The sequence below is a fragment of the Nothobranchius furzeri genome, chromosome 11 (assembly GCF_043380555.1).
Source record: "Nothobranchius furzeri strain GRZ-AD chromosome 11, NfurGRZ-RIMD1, whole genome shotgun sequence".
Classification (NCBI taxonomy): domain Eukaryota; kingdom Metazoa; phylum Chordata; class Actinopteri; order Cyprinodontiformes; family Nothobranchiidae; genus Nothobranchius; species Nothobranchius furzeri.
In genome coordinates, this window is record NC_091751.1 from 48,694,112 (window position 1) to 48,722,101 (window position 27,990).

The window sequence follows — 27,990 nt, forward strand, 5'->3', positions numbered from 1 at the left end:
GTTCTGTTTAGTGCTTTTTAAATTATAGGGCTTCAAGCAACAACAAGACCATTATCAGAGATACACACACACACACACACACACACACACACACACACACACACACACACACACACACACGCACACACACACACACACACAACCCCCTCCGCTGTACAGTCGTAGTCCCTCAGACCCACTCCTGCATGGAGCGCTTGCAGTACAGTATGTGCCACTGCGTGCTCTTCCTCCTGAACTGGAAAACGGTGTAGAGGAGGACCATCATGCACAGTGCCAGAACGCAGGGGATGGCGATGGCCACTGCTTTCTCCGTGCCGCCTATGCTGTTCTGAGTGAATTTGACCACCACGTCATCGCTGTCATAGTGGCGTTCCTCTGCTACAGCGGGACTCCAGTCCCAGTCGGGGTCAACAGGTAGGCCGTCACAGCCCATGAAGTCCCTCAAAATGGACCTGGGGTAACCGGGCTCCACGCGAAGCAGCATGTTGTTGAACTTCCAGTACTCTTTTCCCTTGTAGAAGTAGGTAAAGCCTGCATGGAGGGGTTGGGGTTGCAGGGCACAGATAGTCAGAGTATTTAGCATTTCTAATTTCATTAAAATAAATTTTATAATGCACATGAGTCAATTCTGATGCAAAACCCAACCAGTGTCGCACGTAAAAGCAATAGGAATGACGCCGTAGCAAAGTAAACTACATGTTTACTTCAATTAAAGTAGTAAAGGTGCACAGAAAAAGTATGTTATCAGCGAAAAATGTTGCTGAAATAAAGTATTTAACAAAAATAATAAGTAAATATGAATAAATATAAAATATATGCACACAAAGGCCCTTTTTTATTATTTGTTTTTACTCAACTCGACTTAAGTTTATGTATAATGCACTCTACAAACTACAAACCTGACCAGTTCTTCAACACCCAACTTGAGAATAAAAGCAAAGTGAAATAAAAAAGTAAATAAAAAAGTTAAAAACACATTCAACATTTAATTGAATAAGTAGAGAAACTGATCAAAATGTTAACACATCATGCTGTTTTATAGACCCAAGTGATTAGGTGCTACTTTAGAGCTGATCGGTGGATGAACAACAAAATAACCAATAAACAAATAAAGTAATTCCATCATCTTACATGTGATTGCTCCCTTGATTTACAGCTCAGTAAACTAATATTAAAATAAATCAGCAGTAACTCTGGTTGTAGTTTGTAGGAGGTGAAGCTGCCAAACAAACACCATGAGGTCAAAACGGCAACATTTCAACCTCATATTGCTGGGTTTCAATCACATGACTCATGTGACATCTGCAGCCGCGCGAAACTCAAATGGGGGACAGGAAGTGTTTTGCTCTGCAACAAAACACTGAAATACCACATGGCGCGATGGATGAAAGCGATTTTACTATAAGGCTTTAAAAACATTAGCACTCAGACAGCGCTGAAGCGATCGGTAAAACAAACTTGCTGCATGCCTCATATTACACTACAAACCAAACAAAAGCCTTTCACAAGCCTGGAAGCCTACAGCTACTTTATTTCAGGTTGGTTAATCTTTTAGTGATCCGGAGAAGCTTTACATGACAATCGTCTTGTTTTTGCTCAAGTAAGTAGTGAGTTCTGCTATTTTTTCATTAACTCATGATAATAATGCTATCGCTAACTATCAGCATGTGCTAGGATGCCTTTTTAAATCCAAATTGCTGATACGTTTGTTTGATTTTCAATAAGGTATACACCACGTTACAACACTAAGCTAACTGTTAAAACATTGGCACTCTGAAAGCTATTTGCAGCGAGGACACGTGAAAACTGCATTAAACTGTTAACTTGACATTTTTATGGCTGTTTCTAAGCAACTGTTTCATAAAACTGTCATGGTCTGTGTCTGCCCCCTCCTTTATGTGTCTCCTGATGTGTCTCCATCCTCTCTAGTTTCCCTTCTGTGTCACATAGCACCCTCATGTGTCCTTTGTCTGCGTCTCTATATTGTGTCTTCTGTTTGTGGCCTTTTTTCCCTCAAGTCCGGTGTTCATTTAGTTATCCTCTGTCCCTCCAGTTGCAGCTCCCTCCTGGTTTTCTTCATGTTCTCTCGGTCTCCCCACCATATTTCTATAGGTCTAATATTTCAGTTTTGTGTATGTCCTTCTCAGCTAGGTGTGTGTGTGTGTCCTTCCCTGCTCCTCCTCCCTGATTAGTTATCACCTTCACCTGGTTCTCTCCCCTCACACCTGCAGCTCATCATCCTCCCATAATGCCCCAGTGTATTTAAGCCCTGTCTTGTCTCAGTGTCTTGTCAGTCCATTGTTTGTAGTTCTGTCAGTCTTGTTTCTCTGTGTATAAACCAGAGTTTTTGGATTTCCAGATCTTTATCTGGTTTTTTGGATTTTGGCTCACAGCCTTGGATTTACTTTGTTTTGGCTCTCCTTTTAAATAAAGGATTTTATTTAACCTTCATCCCTGCCTCGTGTCATCCTGGGTACTGCATACAGGTGCTGGCCAGTAAATTAGAATATCATCAAAAGGTTGAAAATATTTCAGTAATTCCATTCAAAACGTGAAACTTGTACATTATATTCATGCAATGCACACAGACCAATGTATTTCCAATGTTTATTACGTTTAATTTTGATATTTATAGGTGACAACCAATGAAAACATCAAATCTGGTATCTCAGAAAATTAGAATATTCTAAAGGCCAATGAAAAAATGTTTGTTTCTCTAATGTTGGCCAACTGAAAAGAATGAACATGAAAAGAATGTGCATGTATAGCACTCAATACTTAGTCGGGGCTCCTTTTGCCTCAATAACTGCAGTAATGCGGCGTGGCATGGACTCGATCAGTCTGTGGCACTGCTCAGGTGTTATGAGAGCCCAGGCTGCTCTGATAGTCGTCTTCAGCTCCTCTGCATTGTTGGGTCTAGCGTATTGCATCCTCCGCTTCACAATACCCCATAGATTTTCTATGGGGTTAAGGTCAGGCGAGTTTGCTGGCCAATCAAGGACAGGGATACCATGGTCCTTGAACCAGGTGCTGGTGGTTTTGGCACTGTGTGCAGGTGCCAAGTCCTGTTGAAAGGTGAAGTCTGCATCCCCATAAAGTTGGTCAGCAGTAGGAAGCATGAAGTGCTCTAAAACTTCCTGGTAGACGGCTGCATTGACCCTGGACCTCAGGAAACAGAGTGGGCCAACACCGGCAGATGACATGGCACCCCACACCATCACTGACGGTGGAAACTTTACACTGGACCTCATGCAACGTGGATTCTGTGCTTCTCCGCTCTTCCTCCAGACTCTGGGTCCTTGATTTCCAAAGGAAATGCAGAACTTGCTTTCATCAGAAAACATAACTTTGGACCACTCAGCATCAGTCCAGTCCTTTTTGTCCTTGGCCCAGGCGAGACGCTTCTTGCGCTGTTTCTTGTTCAAGAGTGGCTTGACACACGGAATGCGACACCTGAATCCCATGTCTTTCATGAGTCTCCTCGTGGTGGTTCTTGAAGCGCTGACTCCAGCTGCAGTCCACTCTTTGTGGATCTCCCCCACATTTTTGAATGGGTTTGTCGTCACAATTCTCTGCAGGGTGCGGTTATCCCTAGAGCTTGTACACTTTTTTCTACCACATTTTTTCCGTCCCTTCGCCTGTCTGTTAATGTGCTTGGACACAGAGCTCTGCGAACAGCCAGCTTCTTTAGCAATCACCTTTTGTGTCTTGCCCTCCTTGTGCAAGGTGTCAATGATTGTCTTTTGGACAGCTGTTAAGTCAGAAGTCTTCCCCATGATTGTGGTGCCGTCAAAACAAGACTGAGGGACCTTTTAAAGGCCTTTGCAGGTGTTTTGAGTAAATCAGCTGATTAGAGTGGCAGCAGGTGTCTTCTATATTCAGCCTTTTCAGAATATTCTAATTTTTTGAGATACCAAATTTGGAGTTTTCATTAGTTGTCTCTTATGAATATCAAATTTAAATGTAATGAACATTGGAAATACATTGGTCTGTGTGCATTGCATGAATATAATGTACAAGTTTCACGTTTTGAATGGAATTACTGAAATATTTTCAACCTTTTGATGATATTCTAATTTACTGGCCAGCACCTGTATTTGGGTCCTCCAACACCATATCGTGACAAAAACACTCAGTAATCTCTTCCCTGTTAGAAAGTGATCGCTGTAAACTCCAGCATTGTCTGTTTCATCTCCTTTTTAAGCCATAGATTACTGGTCCACTTCTGCCTTCTTCTGCAACACATTCTCACTCCCAGCGCGTCAAAAACAAACACTTGGTCAGCCACCCTCCACATCAGACCCCTGATGCCAAAAGTGCCCTTTTTCATTACTTATATGCGAAAAGGGGTTTTTCCCTTTTGTAACTGCAGATCCCAATGCAGTGTAAAACTGACATGATGGGATATCCGCTGATGCGGCACCGAACCAGCTCATTTAACCGCACCTAAACCTTAACGTTTTGCTATTTAAAACCTTCCCCTCTCCCTCATCCTATACTTAACCCTCTTGCTACCTAAAACGTTACTCTCACTGTGATCAAGCGTTTGTTTCCCCTGCATTCTGACTGTGAATTTTCGTATTTGCCGCCCAAGGGGAATGTTAGAACATACCATCTGGCGAGGGGGAGGTTACAAACACCCTCTACTTTTAATGTCCACCTTGGTAGTTGAAACCTCCCCCTCACGTTGGCTCGGTCCAAACCCGACCAATGACGAGGCGGCTCCCGCCGTTCACTTCATAGAGCCGACTTTTAGAGCGACCGACACATCACTAATGTGTTCGCTAGCAAGATGGTTAAGGTTAGGATAGGGGTGAGGGGAAGGTTAAATAAGAGGATAAGGTTAAGGTGAGGTACAATGAGCTTGTTTGTTGCCCTGGCTGCGGACATCCCATCGCGTCAGTTTTATGCTGCATTGCGATCTGCAGTCAGAAAAGGGGAAAAAAAACCTTTTCACACATAAGTGACGAAAAAGGGCACTTTTTGCGTCAAGGGGTCTGAGGCGGAGGGTGGCTGACCAAGTGTTTGTTTTTGACGCGCTGGGAGTGAGAATGTGTTGTCTTCTTTCAGTAAGTTTTTTTTTTCTGAAGTCCTTTGTAGAGTACTACATTCGGGACTTGAAAAAAATGTGTGTGTTTGACCCGATTAGAGTGATTGTACTAACCGTAGACAGCACCAAAGTAAATAGTTTTTTGTGCAGTGCCGGCTACTTCCGGACCCCCATCTGCATTTGGCGACATAGATGCAACATCATATGAAACCCAGCAATAGTTAGTGGATTTAAGTCTGAAAAATAAGTGCTTCATTTAAGTACAAGTATACCTCAAAGATATACTGTATTACAGCACTTCAGTATTAAGCTACTGCTTGCTTGCTTAGTGATGAATGAGGTGAGCATACCATTGGCCTTATCCACAAAAGCCCCCTGAGGTGAGGGAGGGATGCCCTTCCAGATGGTGATGAGTTTGGGGTAACCTGGATCCATCGTCCTCATGTCCTCATTATACCTCCAGTATCTGCAAAATGACATAAATTTTCATTCAATACATATTTTAGGATCCTATCTTCAGTATATGAAGAGCTACAGAAGTAATGTGAAAGTTTTTTTTTTCTCATCACCATTAGAAAGTTATTAGAACAGAAGCACCGCCTGTTTTCACCTGTTCCCTTAGAGCAGAGCTATTCAATTCCAGGCCTCGAGGGCCGGTATCCAGCATGTTTTAGTGGTTTCTCTGGTCCAACACACTTTATTCAGTGGTTGAATCACCTGTGCAGCAGCGCATCAGGCTCTGCAGAAGCCTGTTAATCACACACTAATTGAAATCAGGTGTGTTGAAGCAGAGTTAAAACTAGAACGTGCTGGATACCGGCCCTCGAGGGCCAGAATTGCTCGGCCCTACCTTAGAGGAATACTAAGAACAGTATTTCTAAAAATATATACCGTATTTTCCGGACTATAAGCCGCTACTTTTTCCCACGCTTTGAACCATGTGGCTTATAATAAGGTGCGGCTTTAGTCAACCAGAAAGGATGGATGCTGGAAAGTCTAATGAAGGAATGGTTAAAGGAGTGCTACGGAAAGCGCCCAGGAGGACTTTTTTTTCACAGTAAAACGGCGCTGCTTGTTTTTCCAGCTTCACCCCGGGATGATGACAGCAATACGGAGAGCGACGCTGACATCACGACAGAAAAGGTATGTGACGAAGCTCTTCTGAGGGCTGTTCAACTCCGACACTGAAGATGAATTCAGTGGTTTCAGTGCACAAGATGATGATGAATAAACTAATCAATAACTTTTCTGTTTTGTTTGATACTGATCAGTTCAGTTACGTTCAGTTAAACTATGTTTTCAATTCAGTAGATATCTGCGGCAATTAGCCCGGTGTGGCTTATATTGAGGTGCGCTCTATAGACTGGAAATTACGGTATAAATATATATACTTAATGCAAAAATTTTTTTTAATCCTTCATCCTTTAACCACATGTGCATTTATATGCTGAGACACCGTTTAATTGTATTTATTTTTTTGCTTTAAAAGATTCTAGGAAGAACTTAGGCGAGTGTGCAGACTGCAGCAAGCAAAATGCACAATGTCAGGACTATGAAATGCCAACTTATGTCTCCTGTCTAAGTGCACACTCAAAGAAAATCATTCAATAAGACTTAGATGGGGATTGTTACGATCGCTGCCTTTTTGCTCTGGAGATGGGAGCTCGGTGCCGTGAAAGCTGCCTGTGGAGACCTCAAAGGCACCTCCAAGCATGGGTTTTGCACCTCCTCCTCAACCTCCTCCTCCCTTTCTCTCTGCACAGCTGCATCAAATCTACTAATCACCACCTGCAGCAGTTAAAAGGAGAGCTGACTGAAAGGAAGCCAGAGAAAAACGTGAAACGTGGATCTGAACTCCTTTTGTAGTACTTTAACTCACTTTTAGGTGGTTTTAGATGGAAGAAGCAATAATTTGCTCTTCCTGAGAGATGCGGGAGTCTAAAGGCTCTGCTTTGTGAAAAAGCTGAGAATGGTGCCCTTCTGATACTGTGGGCATGAGTATGGTCAAAATACCTTGTGAGTATGGTTTAGAAGTTTGAAGACCTTTTGTGTGAGAAAGCTAAAAGAGAGAAACAATTAGTAATTAAATTGTTATTGGAGGACATTTGTCCTACTGTTGGAGTTATTACTCCTTTGTGTAATAAAAACCAATTTTACCATCTTTACAGATGCTTTTGTTACCCCCACCTTCACACCCTAGAACAGCCAAAGGGGTAACACGATTTATGTGAAAGTGACATTTTCTATGTGTTTTTGCCTCTAGAATTTTTTTTTCTGCTGTACATTTAATGTCTCCTCCTTGAACCGTCACCTTATCGTGGTGGAGGAGTTTGAGTGCCCTAATGATCCTAGGAGCTATGTTGTCGGGGGCACTTAGTGCCCCTGGTAGGGTCTCCCATGACAAATTGGTCTTAGGTGAAGGGTGAGACAAAGAACGGTTCGAAGGATCTTTCATGGCGGTTAAAACGAAGAGTCGGAGTACCCGGCCCGGAGGGTTACCGGGGTCCCACCCTGGAGCCAGGCCTGGGGTTGGGGCCCGTGAGCGAGCGCCTGGTGGCCGGGCTTTCGCCCATGGGGCCCGGCCGGGCTCAGCCCGAACCGGATACATGGGCTCGTCCAACTGTGGACCCACCACCCGCAGGAGGAACATGAAGGGTCCGGTGCAATGCGAATCGGGTGGCAGACCAAGGCGGGAGCCTTGGCGGTCCAATCCCCGGACAAGAAAACTAGTTTTTGGGACATGGAACGTCACCTCGCTGGCGGGGAAGGAGCCGGAGCTTGTGGCAGAGGTCAAGAGACAAGAGTCAAGAGTCATTTATTGTCATATTCTCCACATGTGCAGGACATACAGAGAAATGAAATTCAGTTTCAGCACACACAATTCAAAGATCAGACATACGTGGGTAAGACACATAACAAGAATTGGTGACTGCGGTCATTCGCAACATGAGTCGCGCTACCTTAATAGTTAGATGAAAAGGGTGTTACATGAGGAAAGTTCAGGGAGGGGAAAAAAGGCATTAACAGGGTTACACCAGCAGGGTGTAGCACTCCAATGCAAAAAAACACCCGACATGGAAGCACAGACAGCACGTGTACAACATCAGAGTCCAATGGGGAGGTGGGGGTGGGCGGGATCCTGAAGCCTCCAATGGGAGCTGCCACTGCGGCGCATCGACCAGCTGCAGAACAACAGGTGGGAGGGAGAGATAAGGAACAGAGAGCACATTGAGGTCCCTGCAGATATAGCCTTAAGGGAGAGGGTGAAGGTCGGGACACAGCATTTGTCGGCATTCCTCCTTTTGTGGGGATGTGTTGAGGCAGCCTTGAGAGGCTGCTATGGCGTCAGATAAGGATAAACATAACTTTGTTTAGGGTAGACAGAGATAATCTTCCCCTCCGTCTTGTAGTCTCTAAGTGGTCATTCATGTCCACCAGTGAAGCCAATTTTACATTCCACATCCCCGCATCGTCCGGCGACCCTCTCCGAGATCAAATCCATCTTGCGCACTAACACAGGCAACGCCGCAAGGACATTGTCCAGCTTACGGTTCACCTCGAGTAACGTCCCAGTCTGTGAGGTCACCGCACGAGCGGCACATTCCGTGGGTACGGGTCGCACTCCAATTGCTCCCGTCTTCCCAATTTTCCAGAAAACCAGATATCCTCCCACTCCAATCAGAAGAAATCCAGTGATCATCAGGCCGAATATCCACAAATCTTCCACGTCCTCGATGGACAGCTGAGAGAGGCACACGATTCGCCAGACCTCCCAAGAATCGAGTGCATATCCCGATGCGAATGTCCCCTCGGGACAGGTGGGAGCCCCCTTCTCCGTTCTCATCGTAGAGAAAATTTTGTCAATCACGTTGAATGACCAATTAATTAAGTCCATATTTCCAAAAAGAGAGTAGTGGTTTCAGGAGAAATGCAGAGAAGTGCTCTGTAGGCAGACAGGACAAGAGCCTTGGGGAAGCCGATAAGGGAGCTGAGAAAAAAGCGTCTGTACTCTCTGAAGGCTGAAGGTTGAGCGGTACCGGCTAGATATAGTCGGACTCACCTCGACACATTGCATTGGCTCTGGAACCCGAGACCTGGAGAGGGGTTGGACACTCTACTCTGCTGGAGTTGCTCCGGGTGAGAGGCGGAGGGCTGGGGTTGGCTTTTTGTTAGCCCCGAGACTCTCTGCCTGTGTGTTGGGGTTTACCCCGGGGGACAAGAGGGTAGCTTCCTTGCGCCTTCGGGTCGGGGAACGGGTCCTGACTGTTGTTTGTGCTTATGGGCCAAATATCAGTTCAGAGTACCCACCCTTTTTGGAGTCCCTGGGACGAGTGCTAGATAGTGCTCCATCAGGGGACTCCATTGTCCTGCTGGGGGACTTCAATGCTCACGTGGGCAATGACAGCTTGACCTGGAGGGGTGTGATTGGGAGGAACGGCCCACCTAATCTGAACTCGAGCGGTGTTTTGTTATTGGACTTCTGTGCAAGCCGCAGTTTGGCCATAACGAACACCATGTTCGAACATAAGGATGCCCACCGGTACATTTGGTACCAGGGCAGCCTAGGTCACAGGTTGATGATAGATTTTGTAGTCGTATCATCTGACCTGCGGCCGTATGTTTTGGACACCCGAGTGAAGAGAGGGGCGGAGCTGTCAACTGATCACCACCTGGTGGTGAGTTGGATCAGATGGCAAGGGAACATGCCGCGTAGACCTGGCAGACCCAAACGCATAGTGAGGGTCTGCTGGGAACGCCTGGCAGAAGAACCTGTCAAGACGGTCTTCAACTCCCACCTCCGGCAGAGCTTTGACCACGTCCCGAGAGCAGTGGGGGACATTGAGTCCGAGTGGGCCTTGTTCCACTCTGCGATTGTCGAGGCGGCTGTTGCTAGCTGTGGTCGTAAGGTGGCCGGTGCCAGTCGTGGTGGCAACCCCCGTACCCGCTGGTGGACACCAGAGGTTTGGGGAGCCGTCAGGCTGAAGAAGGAGGCCTACAGGGCGTGGCTGGTCTGTGGGTCTCCGGAGGCAGCAGACAGGTACCGGATAGCCAAGCGGAGTGCAGCAGTGGCAGTTGCCGAGGCAAAATCTCGGGCGTGGGAGGAGTTTGGTGAGGCCATGGAGAAAGACTATCGATCGGCTCCAAAGAGGTTCTGGCAAACTGTCCGGCGCCTCAGGAGAGGAAGGCAGCAACTCGCTCACACTGTTTACAGTGGGGATGGGGAGCTGCTGACGTCAACTGAGGCTATAGTCGGACGGTGGAAGGAATACTTTGAGGAGCTCCTCAATCCCACCAATGCGCATTCCGAGGAGGAACCAGAGCTGGGAGGCCTGGGGATGGACTGTCCGATCTCGGGGGCAGAAGTTGCTGAGGTAGTCAAACAACTACACAGCGGCGGAGCCCCGGGGGCGGATGAGGTTCGTCCTGGGTATCTCAAGGCTATGGATGTTGTAGGCCTGTCATGGTTGACACGTCTCTACAACATTGCGTGGTCATCGGGGGCAGTTCCTAGGGAGTGGCAGACCGGGGTGGTGGTCCCCATCTTTAAGAAGGGTGACCTGAGGGTGTGTTCCAACTATAGGGGGATCACACTCCTCAGCCTCCCTGGAAAGGTCTACTCCAAGGTACTGGAGAGGAGGGTCCGATCGATAGTTGAATCTCAGATAGAGGAGGAGCAATGTGGTTTTCGTCCTGGCCGTGGAACTGTGGACCAGCTCTATACCCTTGCAAGGGTGATGGAGGGGGCATGGGAGTTTGCCCAACCAATCCACATGGGTTTTGTGGATTTGGAGAAGGCTTATGACCGTGTCCCCAGGGGCACCCTGTGGGGGACGCTCCAGGAGTATGGGGTGGGTGGCTTTCTGTTAAGGGCCATTCAGTCCCTTTACCAGAGGAGCGTGAGTTTGGTCCGCATAGCCAGTAGTAAGTCGGACCTGTTCCCAGTGAGGGTTGAACTCCGCCAGGGCTGCCCTTTGTCACCGGTTCTGTTCATCACTTTTATGGACAGAATTTCTAGACGCAGCCGTGGTGTGGAGTGTGTCGAGTTTGGTGGCAGGAGAATCTCGTCTCTGCTTTTTGCGGATGATGTGGTCCTCCTAGCTTCATCCAGCTCTGACCTTCAGCTCTTGCTGGGTAGGTTCGCGGCCGAATGTGAAGCGGCTGGGATGAGGATCAGCACCTCCAAATCTGAGACCATGGTTCTCGACCGGAAAAGGGTGGCTTGCCACCTCCGGGTCGGGGGAGAGGTCCTACCTCAAGTGGAGGAGTTTAAGTATCTCGGGGTCTTGTTCACGAGTGAGGGTAGGAGGGATCGGGAGATCGACTGGCGGATTGGTTCGGCGTCTGCAGTGTTGCGGACGCTGAGCCGATCTGTCGTGGGGAAGAGGGAGCTGAGCCAGAAAGCCAGGCTCTCGATTTACCGGTCGATCTACGTCCCAATCCTCACCTATGGTCATGAGCTTTGGGTAATGACCGAAAGAATGAGATCGCGGATACAAGCGGCCGAAATGAGTTTCCTCCGTAGGGTGGCCGGGCTCAGCCTTAGAGATAGGGTGAGGAGCTCGGACATTCGGGAGGGACTCGGAGTAGAACCGCTGCTCCTCCGGATCGAAAGGAGCCAGTTGAGGTGGTTTGGGCATCTGGTCAGGATGCCTCCTGGACGCCTCCCCGGGGAGGTGTTTCGGGCATGTCCTGCCGGCAGAAGGCCCCCGGGTCGACCCAGGACACGGTGGAGAGGTTACATCTCCAATCTGGTCCGGGAACGCCTTGGGGTCCTGCCGGAGGAGCTGGTGGACAAGGCCGGGGAGAGGACGGCCTGGAGCTCCCTAGTTGGGATGCTGCCCCCGCGACCCGGACCCGGATAAGCGGAGGAAGACGACGACGACGACATTTAATGTGAGATGAACAATTTCATCAACTAATGTACTAATTGTTGTCATCCTGTAAACGAATTTCAGTAAGGGAAGCATTCCATTTCTTTAATTACACCTACACCTGAAGGCCAAGGGACACACTTCTGAAGAGGACAAAGTACACATTCTGGAGAGAGAAGACAGATGGTTTGAGAGAGGAGTAAAAGAGGCTATCTATGTCAAATGGGAACGACCAACATCAAACAAAGGAGGAGGCCTCTGGTTTCACCTTTCCAGCACCTAAAATGCAGCTTTAAACCTAATTCCAGAACAGTTTCAGTCTGGATCACACCCTCATCTCAAAATAATAATTTCAACACAATAGGGGCTAACGACTTCAATGGCTCATCAGGGGGTAGAGGGAAGGGGTGCTCATAAGTAGTTTCAGCTTGTTAGGCAACAACAGACAGCTACAGCTTATAAACTTGACCCTCATTCCAGTCAGAATTGACAAAGTTCCTCGGATGAGAAGCAAAACTTCTTCAAGAAACCACAGAAGTCCAGTTGCCTTCGTTCAAACCCCTTGGATTACCATGACCTGGATGACTGCGAACCTTCACCAGCATATTTCCTAAGTTAAACATTCTGCTTCCCGCAATATTCCCCAAAGACCTGAAAAGGAAAGTTAACATCAAAAAGCAGTAAAACACTCGGATATCCTGACCAAAATGTGTTAGTTAATGTTACTTATATATAAAACCTTTCCAGCACTTGTTTTAACAGTTTTCTCACCTAAAATGTTATTTTATTTTCTTGTTAGAAAGAAAATAATTTAAAGGATCTATTTTTAACCATTAATTATACAATGGACACATCTGCAGACGTACTTTTACATTATTAAACATGTCAATCAAATTAACACAGGTCGAACTCATATCATTTTCAACCATAGTTCAGTTTTAATTCCAATAAAATTTTTAGAAGTTGCAGCTTGAAGTTAAAGCAGTTGTGTGTTTGCATGTGCGTTTATGTTTCTTTAATGAAAGAATTACCAATCCTCAAATAAATACAGACAGATTAAATAATCTTTGAGACGATAGACTGAATGTCAATTAGAGAGTTAGATTAGATTCTGTGGGCCTAGATGACAAAGCACATCCCACCACAGGGTCCCATGCCCCCCCAGGATATGATTTATCACAACAGCTGAACATGTGAGTCAGACTGACATTTTCTCATACTGTACGTCTCCTGTGACGCATATATAAAAACAAGATTCCACGGTTTACATATTCATGAAGAAACTCCCTGAATCATTTTTTGCTTTGAACCAACCAACTGCAACTTGTTCTCTTTAGAAGACCAACACAGTTCACCATTTTTGCAGTCCACGGTTATAATATCAAGAGTACAGACATTTGATGTGAATCTTTTGTTGCAATCTCTATTTGATAGAGAGACTGTTAATTTATTATACAACTATAAAACAATATAGCTAAATAATAAAGAACTAAAATAGGCTCTTTCCCTTGACACTAGATGTGCATCGGTGGTTATGGAAGGTTTTTGATGAAGGTAGTAATCCTGAAACGTGCTAGAACCACACTGCAGCGCCAGGTATGACAGCTTAAATTTTTCTAAGTCCCAACAGAGCGGCCCGCCAGTCTGAAGTTGTAAATGGAAAATTCTGGCCACAGGGGCGATAGGGACTGGGTGGCCTTTTATTAACCTTGTAAAGGATTATTTTAGCACATATAGCTCAAGAAAATAATTAAAAATATATAAAAAATTAGCTAAATATTCTTTTAAAAGAATTATATATGATTTTCTTAGAAATCTATGATAGTCTTCCCTTGTATTGTGATATAATGTAAGCAATGCATCCTTGTTTTGTTGCTAAGTCCACCTCTTGTCCTGTAGATCTCCATACAATTTGAAGTGAACAACATTCAGCATTAGCCAATAACGTTTGACATCCACGTACATAAGATGTCAGTCACAGAGCAGGAAGAACGTAGACAGATGCAGGTGTGGCACCCTGGCCTATGTACAAAAAAACTGTTGTTTAAATTGTATTACTTGTATTTTGGTTGCCTTTCTGCTGTGCTGAACTTCACATTTGCCATTCTTTATTACTCATGATTTCTGGTGCTATACCGATTAATGCCACAGGGTGGCAGTGATGGCACGTGAGAGAGAAGGGTTGACTAGCCAAGCTTAACGCTGGGGAAGAGTAATTCAGCATCCTCTATGTAAGAGCTGTCAGCAATATGAAAGCTCTTCTCACAAACCTGTTATTTTCTGTAATTACAGGTAGGTACTCCAGATTTCTGCTTTAAAGGTGCATGATGTAAGAATTAAGTCAGAATGACATCCTGTGGTCAAATTTGGGTATTGCAGCCTGTGTATCAAACTCCCATTCCATGAGTTTCATGGCCGTTGCCAGGTACAGATCAGCGCCAGAAGATTCTAGATGACGAGCAAAGACGAGTCATACACAGTTGATGAGTAGATCTGCCCATTTCACTGTAACAATGAGTTGTTGGTAATTGAAAAAGTAGCTTGAGACATTTTTAGAGATGACTATTTAAAACAAAGTAAAATAAAAGGATGCCGTGGCTTCTTACTGTAACAAGAAGTAACTCCTGAGTCGCAACTTTTATTGGCTAAAATACTGTCCACAACCCTTGCCACCACCATCACAAAATGTTGCAGGCATCACTGGGTCCTCAAAGTACTAGTTCTGCCAAACTCATTAACTTCATCACAAAAAAAGAATCCACACAAACCTGTCTCCTTTGAAGAAGTAGGTTTTGGCGACGTCTTCCCACCAAACAGCTGTCTCAATGCTCTGATTCGGCATTCCGCTGCCAAATAGAGAGATGTTCTGAGGGTATGACGGTTGCAGAGTTGTGTCCTTGAACACCCAGAAACGGTACCCTAAGGTACACAAAGGTTAGAATGAATTGGGAGGATGAAACAATCATAAACACGACCTTAAAACTGCTCTAGACAAAACATGCTGAGCTCTCTGCTTATACAAGCTCTCTGTCTGGGTTTTCATCAGTCACTATTTATTTTCATTTTTTTCATGTGATTTCAAAGACCAGATGTTTCATAATCTTGTTTAAAGATGATCTGCTTGGTACAAAAAAAAACAATGACCAACAGTGCCTTGGAATGCAAGTCGTCTGAAATGTGTTGCTTTGAGTTAGTGACACTGTTTTCGTTTATTTCGGTTTGATCAGAAGTGTCTCAGAGTGTGGAGTGGTGCATGTGTTAAGTGGCTAGACACTCGTGTGTGCACTAAACACTCATGAACACACACGGGGTTTAGTGAATAAATAAAGCACAAGGCTCTGATTCCACTGGGTGACAGATGTCATTTTAATCTGTCTGATGAACGAATGTCTCTTTGGGACCTGCACCCATTCGCCAACAAGACAGAATTCAATTCAACACCACAGTCAACCACGCCATTTTTACCCAAATTTAACATTGATGTTTGCATCAGTAAAGATGTTCACAGATTCTTTTCAACTCCACAAAATCCGTGATTTTCTCCTGCAAGTGAATGTGTCTCTTTGCTTTAGTTACCTTTGAAAAAGACGAACTTCCCTTCACTGTTTTCATACACAGCGTCTATTTTGGGAGGCAAGCCTTTCCAGAACTGGTTGATCTGCATGGGATAGCCTGGATTTACAGAATTGTCCCGGACCCTCCAAAACCACTGGTCCTAAAGACATAGACAAGACCAAAATCCATGATGTCATTAACTTAAACTGGTGTTGGACCGAAAGCTTCCTCAAACTGGTAACTGGCTTTACCTTGAAGACAAAAAGCTCTTGTCGAAGAATGGCCAGAGTGTTGAAGCCTCCGTCGCAGATGTTAGGTTTGGAGTTGGGGTTGGATGGTTTAGCCCCCTGCGGAGGCCGATGGGGTCTGGAGTGACGTTCGTGTTTTCGCGGGTCTGACGGAGGATGGAAGCAAGGAGGAGGAACCGTCGGAGGAGGTATTGTGGGCTGTGGAGCTTTATCTGGTGGTCCTGAAAACAAAAAACGAGTGTTTCATTGTGTTCCTTTTAATTCCTTTACTGCTGTGTTTTTGTACGAGTTTTCTATTTTCGTAACTGTCACCACTGAGCTATTTTGCAACCTTTAATTTGGCTCTGACTCTTTTACCTCCTTGACGGTTTGTTTGGTTGACTCATGCGGCTCTGAAAAACACACATTTGCTGACCTCTTTAACAGCTGACAAATGCTGCTTTTCTGGTGCTCAACCCGGTATAACTGACGCAGCACGTTTACACTGGTGACTACGTTTCCGTGCTGTGCTATTCAGTGATTTGTGGCATTGTGCTTCTTAAATGAAGTGTTGGAACAACATGCCTCATCAAACAAGGAAAATAAAATCCTGATGTGGGAAAGTACCATAGATTTTCTGGATGCCGTCCAGATCATCACGAGGTAGTTTGAAGTTCTCCGTGTCCATGTACTGGTAAAAAGGAGCCATGATAGCAGTGGGTTCGTTGGAGTGCTCTAGACCGAGAGCATGGCCCAACTCATGAACCGCAACCAGAAACAAGTCATTTCCTGCAGAGAGGATGAGGAAAACAGCACTTAAACTACAAATGTTCTTCCATATTTGGTAAAAACTTCAGAATTCAGAATCAAATCAATGAGAAACAATGACATTTTATGCAATTTACTTAAAGATTTTCAACAAAGAAACATCATACAAGATAAAAATCATTGATGCATGGAAAAAGGAAACTAAAAACCTAACATAATGTCCAGCTGTAAACTACTTTTCCTTCTCATTTCTTTTTAAAGGAAATTGAGATGAACATTAAAGGTGTTGAACACTCATTTAATCAATACAGCTGCAGTGGTCTCTAGTAGGAATAAGTGCCTTGTAAGTCGTACTTTGGGGAAGAAAATCACCGGTGCACCATTTTCAGGAACTAGAAGTGAGTCAGATCAGACAGAAGGATTTAGAGTCTTATTTCCTGATATTTGGACATCTTGCCTTGGACTGGATAACACCAACGCAACTCTACCACTGACTTGCAACGTGGATGTTATTTCTCCACAAATAACACAATCCTGGAGGAATTCTGCTGTGTGGTGGAGTTGCTAATGCTAACAGTTAGCTTCTACTAGCCTAGACGTTCTCTGCTTTTTCCTGGATTCTAATGAATGAATGTTAAGTGACAGTGTGATGTAGATCTGTGAGACTTTTCAAATCCTAGAGTTTACTGTCAATTTTCTATCAGAAGCTAATGCGGGAGATAGGTATAGGAGACTATTTACATGTTCAGCCTGCCTGGAAAAACTCAGAATTGCCAATTATAATCAGAAATGAGATTTTTTAAATGTTTTTCAGTGTCCCCCACCTTTAAAGTGTAGGTTTAAAAAAGCCTTGTCATAGCCTTTGAGTGTGTGACAATCTGACAGGGTGTGAACATGTGTCCTGGGTGATCTGATCACAAGTAGGCAGCTCTAAATACAGACGTGAACACCCTCAGGATGGACCAAGGACACTTTTGGTTGTGGTCAGGGACAATTGTTTAACATTCATATAAAATCTGAATAGGAATATAAGAAATCACTAAATAGGCTCACATAAATGTACTAAAAAGGCAGCAAATGACAGTAAGCAGTAGAGTTTTTAAAAAATGCAACAGAATTTATTTGTTGAAGATAAACCATCTGGATTTGAGGGAGCCATTGGCTGAGAAGTGAAATGTCTCCAAGCTGTCTTCATCAGGTCTTGTTTTTGTTAGTTTGTAAGAATAATATCGCAACAACCATTTTAGAAAACACTGAGTACTTACAAATGATGAACTTTTGAAGTCAATGCAGCTCAATACGGCTACCACAGCTGGTGGACACGGCAATGACTCAGTCAGTTTTGCAAAAATAAAAAATGGCAAAAATTAGGGTAATTTTTGGTAAAGTAGTAGCTGGGAACCATTTTATACTCAGGAGGACACAAGATCTTACAAAATTATCTGAATAATAAGTTCAAGATTTGATCAAAACCATTGTGACACCAATTTCTCAAAGCAGGATGATTTTCATGAAGAATTTGGCATCAAATGCAGCCGACAATTTAATATATTCAGATTTTTGCTTTTTTTTTGTCTTTATACTAGATTACCTGATCTTGTTATATAAAACGAAAAGTGCAAAACACCAACTTTTTACTGATTCTTTAAAAGTGTGAAACACTGAAAAACTATTTTATATTATTATTTCTGATTATAATTGGTTACTTTTGAGTTTTTAATGCAGGCTGAACATGAAAATAGTCTCCTACACCTATGTGTCTATGTCACACTGTCACTTAACATCCATACACTCACCCATCTTGACTCACAATTGTTGTTTTAACATCTGCATCGGAGGTCTCAGCTAGTAGAAGCTAACCAGCTCTCGGAGGGTGCAGACGCTTTTTTCCTCCTCTCCTCCATATCTTATCCTCAAGGCCTTTGTCTGTCTCTGTGTGCTGGGTGCACGGCTGCTTCTGCATTTTTTCTGGAAACTGGAAACCGAAATCACTAAAATGGACCTTGTCAGTTGGTCACTCAAGGCAATTGGTAAAAATTTTTCAACAATGAGAATGGGAGAAGGGGCTCCCGGATTTCCCTCCGGGACAGACCCAGTTGGACACATCATGGACTCCTGGAAACAGTGGAACTTGATCTGTTTATCTCAGCTGTCTGTGGAGAACTCTGAAGACGTGTGGATATTCGTGGTGTTGGTGTCAGGTTTCCTGCTCATTGGCCTTGGAGGCTTCCTGGCTTACCGGAAAATTAATGAGCTGTCGAGGAATATTGGCCTGATCCCGGATTGCACTGCGCTGTGAATTCACAGACTCACATAATTGTTGAGATGAATCTTAAGCTTGGAACTTTGGCCAAGAATCATTCACTGGCACAAAAGATGGATGCCATTAAGGATAGAGTGGACGAATCAGCACGGATTGGGATAGATTAATGTCCATTATTGGGATTTTGAGAGGTTGAGGACCAAGGAACTTTAAGACAGAGTGGAAATTATCTCTGTCTGGTCCCAAAACAATTTCTAATCGGAATCTGGTGCCCTTGAGCCTGCTAGGCTCCAACGAAAACTCCCCCCTCAGAAGATATGTGGAATGTACCGTCGCTATGGCAACTCAACTCTGTCTCCTATCCCAGCCTGGGCGGGACTGCGGGAAGGCCACCGAATCGTTCCAGGGTCACTGCAACCCTCCAACCCTCAATGCTCCTCCTCCTATCCACACTGAGGTGACATGCACTGCTTGTAGTGGCTGCAGGAACCGAAGTGTGGATAGTCCTAAACCCACCACCCCACCTAGTGGACACTTATGTTGTGTGATGTCTGAAGTCTGTTGCATATCTGTCTGAGGTGTTTTTTTTTTTTTTTTTTTTTTTTTTTTGCAGAGCAAAACTGCCCTCCTGGTGGAGGGTAACTCTGAAGTGCCTTTTTTTTCCCTCCACCTGAACCAATCCTCATGTAACCCTCTGATCTCTATTAAGGTAGCGCGACTCAGGGTTGCGAATGACCACAGTCACCAATTCTTGTTATGTGTCTTGCCCATGTATGTCTGATCTCTGAATTGTGTGTACTGAAACTCTAATTTCCCTCTGGGATTAATAAAGTATCTTTGAATTGAATTATTTGTGGAGATAAAACATCCATGTTGCACGTCAGTGGTAGAGTCATGTTGCTGTTATCCAGTCAGAGGCAAGATGTCCAGATATCAGGAAATTCTGGTGTCTTAATCTCTGCAGTGATGTGGCTCACTTCTAGTTCCTGAAACGGTACACCTGTGTTCCCCCCTCCAAGAATGACTTACAAGGCATTCCTTCCCACTAGAGACCACTGCAAATGTATTGATTAAATGAGTGTCCCACATCTTTAAGTATTTTAAATATTTTAGCATTTGGACAAGTTTTACACATAAACAGGTCTAAAACAACACATTAGCCAAGAACAAAATTAGTAATTTGCTCCAGTCGTGCCAATAAGTCGCAGCATTCCTGGAGGTGATTTATGAAAAAACGAGAGCTTCATCCTTTTTGCTCAGTGAAGAAAGCTAAGGCTTAGTGCGTATAAGCTCAAGTAAAACACACACACACTCCCGTTTCGGCCCAGGGCACACATGTAATACATCTGAGCACAGGAAAATGTTGGCCAAGCACAGGCAATCATTGTGTTTCTACTTCATATCACACTGAAACACACACTCACATGAAAAAATAAAAGCGTCACAGCCTGCGTATATGGTCAGCTCTGCATGTCAGCCTGATTTAGAAGGAAATTTAACATTTCTGTGCAGATTGTGACTGAACCTGTCCTCCAGAGATTGTTGCCCTTTACAATATGATATTCTCTCTGGCCAGCAGCGCTGCATAGAGCGGCCACTGACCCTCAGCTTTAAAGATACTTCCCTCCTATTTTCATCTAATCCAACCAGGCTCTTCTACATGAGCAAAAAATAAAATATAAAAAATACGGGAGGACTCCCTAGTGGCAGATAGGAGCTACCATTAGCGCACATGTCAACATGCAACATCTACATACACACTGCTGTGAAAGCCCATTAAAGATTGCACAGCCTCCTCGGCACGCATGCTGAGACAGGAGGTTTTCAAACAAGCCTCAGCACTGCAAATGGATAACCATGGGATGCTGCGCCGAGGTGAACATGAATCTGACTTAGCAGTCTTAGACTATTACCATTAGAGAACAAGGGAGAGAAGGAGGGAAAGGAGCTGGTGGGTGGCCAGCAGTTTCCCAGAACACAATGTGAGCCTCCTCCCTCTCTAATGGTTGGAGAGACTCTCAATGGATCACGGATAATAGCAAAGCCACCTGGTGGTGCTTTCACAGGTCTGGTACCCTGTAGGTAGAGTAATTAAGGTGTGCTGCAGGCCTTAAAAAAGCATCTTTATTGTTTTTTTTCCACCCAGAGATGTTCTACCAGACAACAACAGTGGATCACCATCATCGTGTGCCAACAAGCTAAGTCTCAAAATAGCTGGGCTTTCTATCCTGTCATCTGAGGAGCTTATTGTGAAGGGAAAAAGTAAAGTCCTTACAGATGGGGTGATAACGTCTTTACAGAGCACGGCTGCATCAAACACATCTCTGAGTTCTTTGTTTTTGACTGAGCGTCCCTCACACACTGCCCAGCAATAGCATCGCTTCCATAACGCCCTCCTCCTGCTAAGCCGTCTGTATTTCCAGGATCTACTATCAATCACTTCTTATCAGCTCTCCAAGGTGAATGCCGTTTTCTGATTCCTTTCCTCGTTTCTTCCACTTAACTTTCCCCTTTTTTATCATGCACCACAGAAAAGGCAAAAGGCAGGCGCTATGTCTTTGCTTCTGTGTTTGTGTGTTTATTTGACTGTGGTCTCACGAACTACAGATTTTTAATTAAACTCCCAGAAAGTAATCACTCATAAGTGATTAACTTTTTGAGTCACTCCCATTCAATGCAAATGCAAAAATGGCTATGAATAAGTCTTAATTATTAACTCTGAGCTAAAGTTGATAACCATTCAGAAATCTCACATGATGTTCTCAAGATTTTACCATAAGATCTATTATTCCTCAGCATAAGTCAGTCGTTGTTTAATGGTTTAACGTCCTCACAAAGAAATAAACAAATGACATATTGCCTTTCTTTTTTGCATCATTTGTTCATTTTGGACAATAAGAGCTAACATTTACTGTAAGATAATATTTAAATAATGAATACAATACTAGCAATACTTGTATTAAAAATTAGAAAGGGAACTCACCGAATTTTTACAAAATATTTTAATTGTTTGTGTTTTATTTCAAATGTTTCTATTTTTCTTTTATTTCTGGTAACTCAAGAATTGAAGTGATCATGACTTGTCAGGTAGCTTACTTGTCCTATAAGATAATAATCGAGCGAACGTGTAGCTTTTTATTCAAACATCTTCATACTTTGAATATTTTTTTGAGGTTAGAAGTTTCTTTTCCCAATAAGATATAAGGAACAAAATATGTTTCTATCCTGCAAGTTATTGGGGTAAATATAGAAATGTCTGATATAGGCATTTTACCAAAATCTGATCTGATCTAACTTCCAATACTGATACAAACCTTCTCAGTGACCTAAAGGTAGATACTGGTGTGGGTTTTCAGATGGAGTACTTCTTCAAACCAGCCCAATTCCAACTTTATAAACCACTCAATGGATAGGCCCAAGCTGTGAGTACAACCAGAATGCTAGCTGCTAGCTGGTAGCTGCTAGCTGCACGGTTATAGTTTGGTGGGTTAACCTTCGGGATGAACTGGGGAAGATGTGTGTAGGTTGGCAACGTTCATGTCCCTTTAAGAAGCTGCACCACCTTGCCTCACGTAAACATGTGACTCAAGGTAATTCATGTGACAGCTCCATCTAGTTGACAACTTTTGTTTCTGCGCATACCTGTAGTCATCGAACATTTACTGTTATCGAGGTGAAATCCTCAATATATCTGATATTTATTTTAGGCCATATCGTCCATCCCTAGGTTGTGGCTTTAGGAGTAAAAACTGATACCAATAATACCTGATATGACATATTAATGCCAATATTGGCCAATAATATCTGACATAGTGAAAACATTGCAATCGTTCCTACAAAAATTTCCTCATTCCATTTATCTCTCCCTTGTGCACCATTTAAGCTAAAACACACATCTCACCATCGTGGTTGGGATTTCCGAGGGTCCAAGGCTCGTCTAAGTCAAAGTGTGTGTCCCCTCCTATGCCTGGGCCCGGGAAATAGGCGTGGGCCAGGAATCCGCCCTCCCCATCAAAGGGTGAGCTGTCACCATGAAAGCCTGAAGCGAAGATGATGGTGATGTCCACGTCACGCCGGCCAGTTTCCAGGAAGTTGTATGGAACGGCCTCAAAGCGTAGAGGAGTCACTTCCTGCCACACGTCAAACGCCCGCCGGATGGCATAATGAGTGTCCTGGATTCCCACTTTTGGTGTAACATTTTTGATGCTACGGGAAAAGAAAACAAACACTGTTGTGAAACACTTCAGGGGAAGTGGAGGCTGAAAAGGCTCTGCCTAAAGAGTTTGTAAAAGTAACAAATGTGAGCGGCTCACCGGTCTGAACTCACGGGGAACCAAATATTCAGAAGGAATAAAATGCATGCTTGTTATCTCACTAATGTTGATTTTCACTTTTCAGACTAGAAAAAAAGTTGCACTTGACACAACTATTTCAAGCCCAGCCGCTCTTGCTGAACTTTTAACACAGCAGTCGTTATCAGAGTCTGGCAGGCAGAGAAGAAGAGGAAATCTTCTTCCTCCCTCTCCACTTATTTTCAGGAGTAAAATGCAGGGAAGCTGCGGCAGCGGCTCAGCACTGATTGACGTTCCATTAGGAAGAGGTAGCTCGTCAATTCAAATTCAGTGAGGAAGGAAGGATTTGAATAAATTGCCAGTGTTATCATCTATTGCTGCTGGAACCTGTCAATTTGCAGTCATGCCAGCGACCCGTTTATCAGTTCCCCTCAGAACCCATTTAAAGCACGAGTTTAATTACACCAGATAAGACGAGTTTGGCTATTTCTACTGCAATTATAAATATTTTCCAATTATAGTTTCAAGATATTTTCTGCAAGGGACTTTTTCTGTAATTGTTTAGCTTAATGAAAAACGACACATTTGTGAATGAGAGTGCCTTTAAAACACGTCTTTACCCACTTTTAACTGTTCAGTGCGCCGTTTAGAAACCGTACAGGAAACATAATCACAGCACACAATTTAAGTGTGAATCGTTTTGTTCTGCATGTGTGAATGTTGCTATATTTTGTGCACGTGTGACGTATTTGTTCCGTCGCTATGACAACACACAAAACATGCAGTCCCAAGTGGTTAAAGAGGTGTAGGATCCCTGCAAACAGTCAACGTTGCATGGACGTGCAGATCATGAGTCTGTCAGTCCAGCCTACGTGTGTAGGACCAAACTACCGGTAGGTCTTTGCCATGGAGGACAGCAGAGAAGATAAACAGCTCCATGTCTAGTATCTAAGATTCCAGAGAAAGGTTTCCTGGCCTCTGCAACAGCATTTCCCACCGACCCTCACCTGTACGTTATGAATGTGCGTTGCCACTTCTGTCCTGTCAGCGCGTATCTTCGCCTCCGTGACCTCGCGGCACCTTTAAACTTGTCAGGAACGCCGCAGCGAGGCTTTTGCATCCACCTTTACAAGAGAAGAGAACAGAAGATGAGCTCACTTTGAGAACTTTTGCATCCCTGTTTGCATCCCGAGACGACACAAAGCACTGGAGCGAACTCCGTTCTCTTCCTGACAGCTGGAAGAGAATTCCAGCAAAAGAAAAATAAGGGATGCAAAGTGCTGCTAAACTACTTCAGATCCTGTCACTCATACCACATCATGTGTCACAACTACCCAACAAGCACAATAATTACACAGGGGAAACATTAGTTCTCACCTGAGAGTGATATCACTGCATCATCATGCAAAATGAGAAGAGGGAAAAGCGTTAAAACCTTTGCCTGTTGTTCTGAGTGAGACGATTTGGGAACATGAAACATCTCTGTCTTTTATTGACTAGCAGGACATCACTTGCCTACTAAAAAGTGCTGCACAGCTTGTGTTTGTGCATGTGACGTGTGTGTACTCACTCCTTAGTTTTCTCATCCAGTGTCCCTGTGACATTGAGGCCATAGACACGCTGCATGGCAGCAATGGCTGATTGCATGGTTTTGGCTGAGCGCAGGACCGACATTCCTGGTTCTGTGGGGGGAAGGTAGCCGTATCTCTGTAGCCATCCCTGAGAGATGTAAGGAGAAGAGACGTCTGAGCCTGCATAGAAGTTACTTTTTGCAGTGGAGAAAGTTGGGAATGGCATAGCTTATTATGCAGGTTTGACCAGATTGTGGGATAGAAAATAATTTGTTATGAGCAACGAAGGTGCTAAATTTAGCTTTAGTGTTTTGTTACTATTCTTAATTTTGAAATCTCATTTTGTTCCCTGAATGTAAAGCCTTGTTTTTTCCTCTGTGTTGTGTTGTTTATTTGTTTTTCTTAGATCTCTTGAGATTTTTTTAACTAGACTTTCCACTTTTTTTGTGTGACATTTGTCATTGTTTTAATCTGAGCTCCTCTAGTTCTGTCTTCTCATTAGGTTTTCATTTCAGTAATCATTCATCCCAGTGAATACACCCCTCACTTCAATTAGACCCTTGTCACATTCGACCTTTTGCTTCGGTTTATTTGATTTATTAGCGATTTCCTCCATGCCCTTGCTTTGTTTGCTGCTTTTGCATTACTGCCACATCAGCATTTTTATTTATTAATAAAATGTTGATTGTGTTCCACCAGCTCTTTTGCTTCCTTGCTGCTTTTAGGGTCCTCTGCATTAAAAAAAACTAATAGTGCTAATTCACATCAAGCTAATTTACCTTCATCAGCTGAAATGAGATATGATGCTGGGGAAAGCTAACAAGGAAAAAAATAACATTCAGGAGTTCTGTGTCAATAGTCTTGGTTCCGAATGAAAACTTCTTAAAAAAAACTACAAAGGAACTTCTTCAGAAACTGTGGTGGATGTTGGTTAGCCAGTGTGCTAATGAAGGCTTAATCTGCACAAATGATGTCTCTTTACAACCTGCTAGCATCAACCAGATTAATAAATGTTGTTTAAATAATAAAAACGTTTGTATTTGTTCTCTCTGTTGTTAGAGGAACTCCAAGGCTGCAGTGTTTGTCTTACTAATGGATGCATCACCTATTTGCACCCTTCGGCCCAGGTTAGGTGAGGTGTTTTTGTAGCTCAGTGCATCAACTTAAAAATCCAAAAAGCACAAAAGAGAGGCTGCAAATCTCATTTCCATCTGTTTTGCTTAGGCTGTTTGTTGTAGAGTGGGTTCGGCTTTTGGAAGATTTGATTTGGTGTTATTAGGATAAAGAAGTGATTTTTGTTTTTAAGTTAGAGTTGGGCGTTCAAGCTACAAAGAAGAGAATGAATATCATCTTCTGAGAAAAATCATTGGAACTCATAGATTGAGAAATCAGAGTTTTTTCTGTCAGGCACACATACCATCATTAATCTCACAATATGCTGTTTATGTTTAAAAGACTTACCTTTGTCAAACAAAGTGTTCACTCTGCATCAGACTAGGTATGTCGACAAATGTGCAAGTTCTGTGACTGACATCTGTATGCAAGTGGATCTCTAACACTATTGGCTAATGCTGAATGGCATTCTATGGGAGGGAGGCGGTATTAGCAAAAGATGGACGTATTACCTATACATCATATCACAGCACAGGGTAACAGTATCACTTTTATGGATGAAAATCATACAGAATTCCTGATAGGGGAAAACTTTGGATTGCTGCTTCAGAGTTACAAGGAAGCGCAGGGACCAATGTCCTGCAGACCCTAGAGCTTTTCACTGTGTATCGTGTATTCCTGATTCTTGAAAATTCCAGACTTCCCTTTTGATTTGATAGTTCACTCTGGCATGAAATCCTGAGAAATCAGAATCAAATCCAAATTAAATTATATTCTGTGCTACTTAAGTTGAATCATACCTTCACTCACATGATCAAAACAGCTGATCCGAGTGTGTCATACAACACAAGGCTTATATGTAGCAGTAGAATTTAAAGTGTTGATGTAATCATCCATGCAGCAGAGGTTGGGCTTGATTTAATCTGTCCAGAGATTCAGTGGACAGGATTAAAACATGCAAACAGCATCTCAAACCCCTCCAGTGACAACAGTCAGTGTTTGTGTCTCATGTGAAGGACTGCGGCTCTGACTCCTCTTGCCCTGAAGCCAAAGTGTGACTTAATGCAGAGAACATAAAGGCCAGTAAATCTGAGCATCATCCAGAGGTTGCGCTCATACCAGAGATGCTTCCTACCTCCTGCCATCCAGATTCCCGCTGCTGTTACCTCCTTCCATCCATCCATCCAACCATCCATCCTCCTATCTCCCTTTCATTCTGCCTTTTTTCTGCTTAGCTAAACGCCTTGTTTATTCTTTCTTTTCCTCCCAGCTTGTTTCTGTGGGCGTACTGCTTCTGAGCTGGCTTGTGTTTGTCCAAAAGTCAGATTTTTAGACAGATTTCCGTGGACCGTTAAATTAAATGATGTGTGTGTGTGTTTGTTAGTGTCAGCTCCAGCATTTAATTTCTTCGGGGGGGCGGGGGGGGGGGGGGGGGCGGAGAGGATGGCATCAATTAATCATGTACAAACTAGCAAATCCCATTATGCAACTTGTCAATGTTTAATCCATGCATTATGTTGTGGAATCAGCTTTCGTCTCATGATGACCTGCCAGAAAGAGCATCCATGAGGAAATATCCGGGGAGGACAAAAAGCTCTAAGTGATCTGGATCTGGATCACCCCATGCACCGCCATGCAATAGCCTCAAATGAGCGTCCTGCATAAATCTGAGATATGTATCCAGTTCAGGATGGTTTCAATGGCGAATGCACGCATGCATTTTTTCCCCTTTTGTTTTGTTTTCCCACGCAGATGATGCTGAGGAGAGCGCGCGGTCATCTGTGATGCTGGGCAACGGGAAGGCCATTTATCTTACCTCAACGCTGAACTGATGATGCTCCTCTCCGGACACGGAACGCGAGACCCAAAGCAAAAGATGCAGGCAGAACGCCGCTGCGTAAAAGCAATCCGGTGGTTTCCTTTTACTGGCGGATGCTAAGGTCATAATGACCTGTTTTATTATGTTTTCTTTTCCCGAGTGTTTATTAGGAGAAGCCGCCCGTCTGCTTTGAGTCAAATGAAAATCATCGGGCGAGCTGTCAAGCCGTCGACAGAAGAGGCGCTTTATAAAATCCAGCTGGTGATAAAAAACAGGCAGGATCCGATGTCAGGCGGAGATAACGCGGCATGTTAGATTCACACCCCTCGTCATTCCTATTTACACCAGGGGCTACATCCATCCAGCAGTATCAATGGCCATGTACAGTAAGCTACCCAGTCTGCGCAAAGACAGCCTCCCTCCCCGCCACGACGCCTGCGCTTTGATTTCTCACACCGCG

The 27,990-nt window shown here is 44.0% G+C and overlaps 1 protein-coding gene across 2 annotated transcripts; it reads right to left on the reverse strand.

Annotated features, from left to right (window-relative positions):
- Positions 1 to 30: 30 nt before the first annotated feature.
- mmp16b (matrix metallopeptidase 16b (membrane-inserted)) lies at positions 31 to 27,806 on the reverse strand. 2 transcript variants are annotated; one of them, XM_015956649.3, is made up of 11 exons: positions 27,528 to 27,806; positions 24,598 to 24,746; positions 24,405 to 24,419; positions 24,035 to 24,151; positions 22,637 to 22,941; positions 16,332 to 16,493; positions 15,729 to 15,946; positions 15,499 to 15,637; positions 14,691 to 14,841; positions 5,401 to 5,516; positions 31 to 531 (listed from the first exon to the last, which is right to left on the reverse strand). In XM_015956649.3, exons 1-11 carry the CDS (start codon positions 27,654 to 27,656, stop codon positions 170 to 172), a joined length of 1,863 nt encoding a protein of 620 aa, XP_015812135.1. In that variant the 5' UTR covers positions 27,657 to 27,806; the 3' UTR covers positions 31 to 169. The 2 variants fall into 2 exon arrangements, with proteins under 2 accessions (XP_015812135.1, XP_015812136.1); XM_015956650.3 differs by lacking the exon at positions 24,405 to 24,419 and having other exon boundaries at positions 27,528 to 27,804.
- Between the last annotated feature and the right edge of the window lie 184 nt (positions 27,807 to 27,990).

Bases quoted from the DNA above. Each gene is read 5' to 3' on its own strand.
- mmp16b (XM_015956649.3), bottom strand. From the start codon at position 27,656: ATGACCTTAGCATCCGCCAGTAAAAGGAAACCACCGGATTGCTTTTAC. The intron at 15,947-16,331 runs GTACTTTCCCAC...TTTTGTTTTCAG, and splicing joins CGGCATCCAGAAAATCTATG to GACCACCAGATAAAGCTCCA. The intron at 5,517-14,690 runs GTTTGTGTGGAT...GTCATTTTGCAG, and splicing joins TACTTCTTCAAAGGAGACAG to ATACTGGAGGTATAATGAGG.